General features: G+C 28.7%; 1 protein-coding gene across 1 annotated transcript; it reads right to left on the minus strand.

Moving 5' to 3' along the window:
- Window positions 1-195: 195 nt before the first annotated feature.
- Phum_PHUM038420 (laminin gamma-3 chain, putative) lies at window positions 196-4,756 on the minus strand (the record flags this gene model as incomplete). The annotated part of the gene is made up of 10 exons (XM_002423081.1): window positions 196-344; window positions 420-755; window positions 866-1,112; window positions 1,203-1,431; window positions 1,505-1,728; window positions 1,823-1,947; window positions 2,367-2,556; window positions 2,651-2,777; window positions 2,925-3,126; window positions 4,351-4,756. The coding sequence occupies 10 exons, from the start codon at window positions 4,754-4,756 to the stop codon at window positions 196-198; spliced, it is 2,235 nt and encodes a 744-aa protein (XP_002423126.1).
- Window positions 4,757-7,553: the final 2,797 nt, after the last annotated feature.

Here is a 7,553-nt window from a genome sequence, read left to right on the forward strand (position 1 = left end):
TAAATAAATAAATAAATAAAGGAAACCACTTTTTGTTTTCTGCCACTTCGTTAATTCCACGACAAGTTTTTTTATTGTGTCGTACTCGTATGCGTATACCCATCGAAATTGACAATATTTATCAACACATTTTTAAATACATAAGACGTTTAATCGTTGAAATATTATTATTATTATTATCATTATTATTATTATTTAATTACAATGTTGTACATTTCTTCCAGCTGTTGACATTGCCATTAATTTAACGTCATAATCGGTGTCCAGCACCAACCTCGAAATGCATCCTACAAGGCCGCTGGTGTATTTATTTATAATGTCTTCTTTTAAATTATCTATTCCACCTACAAGAAAAAGGATAGAAGACGTTTCATGTATTATTATTATTATTTTTGTGTTTGATAGGGTTTTAAACTCACCAACATATAATCCAGTGTTGGTATTGAGCTGTGTGAGTTTTCCAGGGACGGTTCGAACGATCGGTGTCATACCATCCACAATTAATTCTCCTCTTTTCCCCGTTCTCCTCACGGTAACCTCATGCCATTCACCGTCGGAAAGGGAAGTTTCATTGTATGAAATATCAACTTCTCCTCCTCCCAAATTAAATCTAAAATGTAATTCTCCTCCGGATAAACCGAGAAGAAGAAAATCGCTTCTGTGGTCTCCTCTCGAGTCTTGGTCTCCTATCCATAAAATGAGGCCGTTTTCGACTTTTGTATTAAATCTTACGGTAAATTTCATTTCATTGCTTACTATTCTGTAAAAATTAAAAAAATTTTCTTTTTTGTCCAGCTTTATAAACAATAATAATAATAATAATTAATTTGTTTTTCATATTACTTTTTTAATATATTAGGATTACTGTAATGTAAATAACTCGATCCAGTGAAACGAGGGATCGCTATATTATCCAGCATTGCTGGAATTTCATGTTCTTGACATTCTTTATCCGTGTAACCTTCCGCACATTCGCATGTAAAATATTCCAAAATGGGTACGCATTTTCCAGCACCGCAGGGTTGCGTCACGCACGGATGTGGGCAATTGGCTACGTTTACACCTGCTAGAGCTTCTGCTAAAATTTTTATCGGTTTATCGTTGATAACGACCTGTTTTTAAATTGAAATAAAAAAATTAATTTAATAAATTTTATTAAAAGACGATATAGGAAAAAATATTTTTATGGCAACGTAAAATACTTTTTGAATGCAACCGACGAATGACGTTTTAATTTTGACTTTTGGAGAAACCATATCGACGTTTGGAATTCCTCCGATGTAAAGATTTTGGGGGAGCGATAATTGAGTGAAAGCTCCTGGAGCCAATGCGTGAACCGGAGCCTGATCATCTACTTGTAATATTGCAAATCTTCCAGTTCTCGAAAGTCGTAATTCGTGCCATTCTCCCATCGTGACCGGTTTTTCTATTCTGCGATAAAAATTTCCCACAATTTTCTTCTTTTTCTTCCCGAAAAAAAATTTTTAAAAAAATGTTTACGTACCTGACACTTGCAGCTCCAGTACCGAGATCAAATGTAAATTCAAAATGTCCTCCGTGTATACTTATAGCCATGAAATCACCAACTCCATCAGTTCTATGACCGTTATATAATATGACGCCATCTTTTGAAGTTGGTTTAAGGGTCATTTCAATATCCAACCATGATAAAACTGAATTTCCCAATCCTGGATATCTCAAATAACTGGATCCGTTAAATGCTGGTACCTGATTAATTATTATTTTCGATTAAAAAAAAATTTTTTTTTTTAAGATTTGAATATTTGAAATTAAAATATATATAAATTACTTGAAGATCGACTCTTGTTTGGCACAAATCTCCAGTAAATCCTAACGGACACAAACAAATGGCTTCTTCTCCAGATAAGAGGCACTTTCCACTATGTTGGCAAGGGACTTCGCTGCATTTATCAGAAGTACATTCAACTGAAACAAAGCCAAAAAAAAACTGAACCTTTTCTTTTTTTTTTTTATAAAGTTTTTTATTATTCGTAAAACCATAACAAAGTAATAATAATAATAATAATAATAATTTTTTGTTCGGTAAACAAGAAAATATCGGAAAACAATAAATTAACGCAAACTAAAAAACAAAAACTTTTTCACAACAGATTCCATATATAGTTCATATCTCTTTTTCTCTTTTCTTTTCTAAATTTTAAATTAACCAAACAATAGAAGAAAAAAAGAACCGGAAACTAAAAATACGTGAACGGAAACATTAAAAACTTTTCCTTATTTTACAAAAACATTTTCAAAGCCTTTTTTTTTTTTTTCTTAATCTTATTCTCACGTTGTTTGTTTTGTTTAAATTAATTAAAAAAAAAAGAAGAAGAAAAACTTACGGACGTCAAAACCTTTTATCGCATCACCATTTGGATATTGTTCGAATGAATACGTGTGATCGTTTATATCCAGGTATCTTATGCAACCTTTAAAACCTGATTCGGTGGGTAATTTATCCGATAATCCTGTCGTGTTTCCAGGTCCACCGATAAAAACCGGTTCCCGAAATGTTATTCTCGAAAAAAGACCCTGTTTTTAAAAAAATAAATAAATTTTTTATATTGAACGATTAAAGGATAAAAAGTAATAATAATAATAATATTACTTTTGATCTTCCTTGTACGTGTTTTCCATTATTTAATTGAATCCAAGCATCCCATCTGTGCCTGTATAAAATTAATTTATTCCATTCGTTTAAATTAACCGTTTCTTCACTTCGTACGACACCAACTCCAGATCCGCAATCGAATCTTTGGATTAAAAAAAAAAATTAAAATTAAAAATGGCGAATTGAATTCCCCCACCCCCCGCTCCCTTCTCCAAACAAACAAACAACAATTTTGATTTTAAAAAAAAACAAGAGAAAAATATTTAAAAAATTTTTTAATAGTCGTCACCTAAATTCTAAAAATCCTTGATGTAAAAGAAGAGACATAAAATCTCCAGTCATGTCATCTCTTTCTCCAGTTAAAAAAAGAATTCCATCCCAGGATTCTGGTCTGAATTCCATTTCCAACTGGACGTGTTTATAAGCTGCTTGAAGTGCCGGAAATGCCAACCAACCATTACCAGTAAACCATGGGGATCCAATAGAAACTTCTGTTAGAAAAAAAATTTTTTTTTTTAATTACTTTGTTCCATTTTTTGGAATCCTTTTCCAAAAAAACTTTTCCATAAAAAGAGATAAAAAATTTTTAATTATGTGAAAAAAAACTAAAAGAGAGAGAGAGACAGAGAGAGAAAATATATATATACAATATTAATTAAAAATAATTAAAAAAGCATAAAAACTCCATATTAAATGTTTCTTAATTAACTTTGAAAATTATTTAAAATATTAATAAATAAATAAATAAAAGGAAATATATATATATATGTATACATTAAATAAGAAAGTTTTTAAATAAATAAATAAATTTAATAATAATAATAATAACAACAATAATAATTGTTAAACTTTTTTCCTTTTTTTGTAATTTCGATTATATATATATATATATGAAAAGAAACAAAAACCATTTTGAATATTCATTTGGGAGTCGTTAATTCTACTCTCTCTTTCTCTCTTTCTTCCACTATTTAACACGTCATTCCCTCCCCCCTCACTTCCCCCACTTTCTCATTTCAACCGGAAATACTCCCACTCGATTTTCTTTTTTCTTTTCAACCGGAAACAACCCCTTTCTCCGCTTCTTTCTCTTTATTTCCCTTTTAATCCTTTTTTCTTTTTAACCCTTTTTTCTTTTTAACCCTTTTTTTTTTAAAACATCCTTTAAAGAAGGGTAAAAACATTCCCAGACGTTTCACTCCCCTCCCCCCCTTTACTCCTTCTTTCTCTCTCTCTCTTTTTTTTTTATTAAAAATAATTGAAGCCTTTTCACAATGACACAATTTTCCGTTCGTTTTACAAAAAAAAAAAAAGAGCAATTATTATTATTATTATTTTTAAATAACCGGAAAAAATGAAGGTGGGGGGAAGGGAAAGGGGAAAAATGAAATTTTCCGATCGATAAAAAAAAAATCTTTTAAGGGATTTCGAAAGGCTATGAAAAAGGAAAAAAAATGTCAATTAATAATATATAATTATTATTTTTTTGTTAGCAGAAGAAAAAAAAAACGTTTCGTTTTTTATTTATTAATTTAAATAAAAAAAAAAAGCGTGCGAGGGAATTAATAAATAATAATAATAATAATAATAATTTTAATGTCAATTCGTTGAAGGAAAAAAAAAAAAAATGGCGGGCGGCGGCGTATCCTAAATTTTTTTTTTGTGACGCGTAATTAAAATAAATAAGGAAAAAAGGGATAAAATGAATTTTATACCTAAATCGCAATTAATTCCTCCAGTTCCTAAAGGACACTGACATCTTTGTTCTTCTTCATCTAATATACAAATACCACCACCGCCGGTACCACCACCCCCGGAACCACCACCACCACAATCCAACGTGCAAGGAGTTGACGTTGTAGGTTTTATACTTTCTGTTATCCCCGGTGATTTCGTTCTCACGGGTACTTTTTGTTCTAAATTGGGACTTAACGTTGTTGTCAATAATAATAATAATGTATTCCTAGACCCGCTTCCTCTTTCATCATCATTATTATTAATACCATATTCATAATTATCTGAATTTCCGGTGTCGAGTTCAACGGATATGGATGCATCTTTTTGGTATAAAATATCTTCGTCTTCTTCATCTTTTATATATGTTTCCGCTGTCGTATTCATTTCTACGAGTAAATAAACAAACAAAAATTATTTATTTATTTTTTCAAGATTAACAAACGATAAATAAAAACAAGAAAAAAAAAGAAAATGCCGGGTAGTAGTAGGAGGAGAAGGGGAAAAAAAAAATTTCCTGTTTGAAAAACGTAAAAAAAAAAAAAAAAATTAAATTTTCCTTTACTTTTTTCCTTCTCCCCGGCTCTTTTTTTCAAGTAGAAATTTTCTTTCCCTTTCTCTCTCTCTCTCTCTCTCCTTTTTTAGTACTTATTTATCGTAGTTTTGAAAATATGACGTCATAAATCGATTTTTGACTTTGTGAAAAATTTACTTGAGCAACTGTTTTTTCCACTCGACATTTAATTTACTTAACAACAACAACAACCAGGAGAAAAAAAATTGAAATAATTTTCTTTTTCGAAAGGTTTTTGTTTATTTAAATAAATCCATGAAATAATAATAATAATAAAGGATAAAAAATTATTATTGTTTTTGTCGTAGACAACAATAACAAACAAAAGAAAAACTTACCGAGACAGCTGTAACCGTTTTTGTGGAGGATGTAGCCATCTTTACAATCGCATTCGAACATTCCATCATGAAGTTCGTAACAAAGTTGATCGCAGGGACTTCCCCTTCCGCAACGACCTAAAATCAAATAAAACAAATAAATAAATAAATGATTAAAAAAAGAAAAGAAAAGAAAAATGGCGGATTACGTTTCCAGATCGTATAAAATTCACGTTTATAAAATTTAAAAAAAAAATAGCAGAAGACAAAATAAAAAAAATTATTCATAAAAAAAAAACTTTTTCCCCTCATGCGAGTAAAATATTTATTTTATTTATATAAAAAAAAGGGAAGAGTGGGGGGGCGTGGGATTCACTTTTCAAAGGAATGGAGGATGAGTGGGAATTCCTCTTAGAATTTCAATAATTTTTTTTTTTTATTTTAACGATCATTCAATTTTATTATTATTATTATTTGGATTTTAATATATGTGACACTCGATATTGGAATTTTTTCCACGTTTTTAAAAAAAATCAAATCATTCAAAAATTTTAAATTTATCTTCTGCTATGGATTTATTATTATTATTATTATTATTATTATTAATTTGTGAATAAATTTATTAATTTAAATAAACAAAAAAATAAGAAAGCAGACGACGAAGACGATAAATTGGAGGACTATAGAAAAGAATGGTAGTAGATTAAGGTTGAAGGAAAGACGAAAAGGGGGGGATGAAGGGGAACGGAAAGGGGGAGGGGAATGAAAAGCTCTTGTTTCACCTCAAATATCGATTTTCATTTTTATCATCATGGTTTTTAGTTCCGCATCTAACAAAAAAACTAAATTTAACTAAATTTTTTTCTTTTTTTTATTTTCCGTTTATGATTTTCATTTCCTCCCCTTCCCTTCCCTTCCCTCCCCACTTTTAAATTCCACTTAAACCTTTTTAACCGATTCATTAAATCAAAATAAAAAAATTGTTGAAACATTACGACATTTTTATTTTTTTCCCTACGTAAAAATCACTTAAAATTCAAGATGGGGGGATGGAAAAAAAAAAAAAATTTTCTTTTAAAAAGGTTCAAAAAAGTATTTGTCGAAAGGAAATGGTGACGAGAAAAAAATTTAAATTTTTTTTTTTTTGACAAATTAAATAACGTAAATTTAATATAAAAAGGAAGGAAAAAAAGGAAAAAAAGGAAGGAAAAAAAAGGAAAGAAAAAAAAATTTACATACGTGAATTATATACGAAATAATATAACGGACGAAATTTTCCTTCTTTTTTCCTTTTTTTTTTTTTTTTTTTTTTTTTTTTTAATAAAATTTAAAAAAGGTAACAGGGAAAAATCACAAATCAACAGTTGATAAAAACACGATACCAACATGATAAAAAAAAAAAAAAAAATTTATGTATATCGATTTCACTTTAGGGGGTAAATTTAAAAAAAAAAAAAAAAAAATTATGAATGAATTTTTATTAATAAATAAAATAAAATTTTTTACTGGAATTTTAACTTTTTTTTCCCCCGTATTCCTTTCACTAAAAAAGGTTTTTTCAAATTATCGAAAAAAGGTAAAAGAGAGAGAGAGAGAGAGAGAGAGGGAGATGTAAACATTATAGGTATGTAATAATAATAATAATTTTTATATTAAATCGATACGAATTTATTTATATATATATATTTTTATTATCTCTTTCGTTTTTATTAATTTTATTTTTTTTACAAAAAAGAGAATAATAATAATAATAATAATTAATTCAAATTTTTTATTTGAATTAAAAGAAAAAGTAAAAAATTTAATAAATTTTCTCTTTGTTTCCTACTTCCCCGCATCTTCCCCCCAATTGTTGAAAAGTAAAAGAAAAGTAAATAATAGAAAAGAAAATAATAAAAAATTTTCATGCTTTGTAATTACGATCCCCTCCTTCTCTTTCCCCCCACAAAAATAAAAATTAATTTAATTTTAAATATTGAAATTTTTGTACAGAAAAAAAAAAAAAAAAGAAAAGCGAGTTAGTAATAATAATAATAATAAGAATTTTAATATATTTAAATCCATGAAAAACAAAAGCGTAGTAGGGTAAAAGGAAAAAAGGAAAAAAAAGGAAAAAAAAAGAGAAAAAAAGGGAAAAAAAGAAAAATTGTTAAAAAGGGCATCTGGAAACTTTCACAACCGCCCCCGCTCCCCCGCACCGCTCCCCCGCCCCCGCATCGCCTTTAAAACTCTTTCAATATATTTTTCCACTTTTCAACTTATGTTTAATATTGTGATGGTGGTGGTGGTGGTG

The sequence above is a fragment of the Pediculus humanus genome, genomic scaffold (assembly GCF_000006295.1).
Source record: "Pediculus humanus corporis 1103172107384 genomic scaffold, whole genome shotgun sequence".
NCBI classification, from domain to species: Eukaryota; Metazoa; Arthropoda; class Insecta; order Psocodea; family Pediculidae; genus Pediculus; species Pediculus humanus.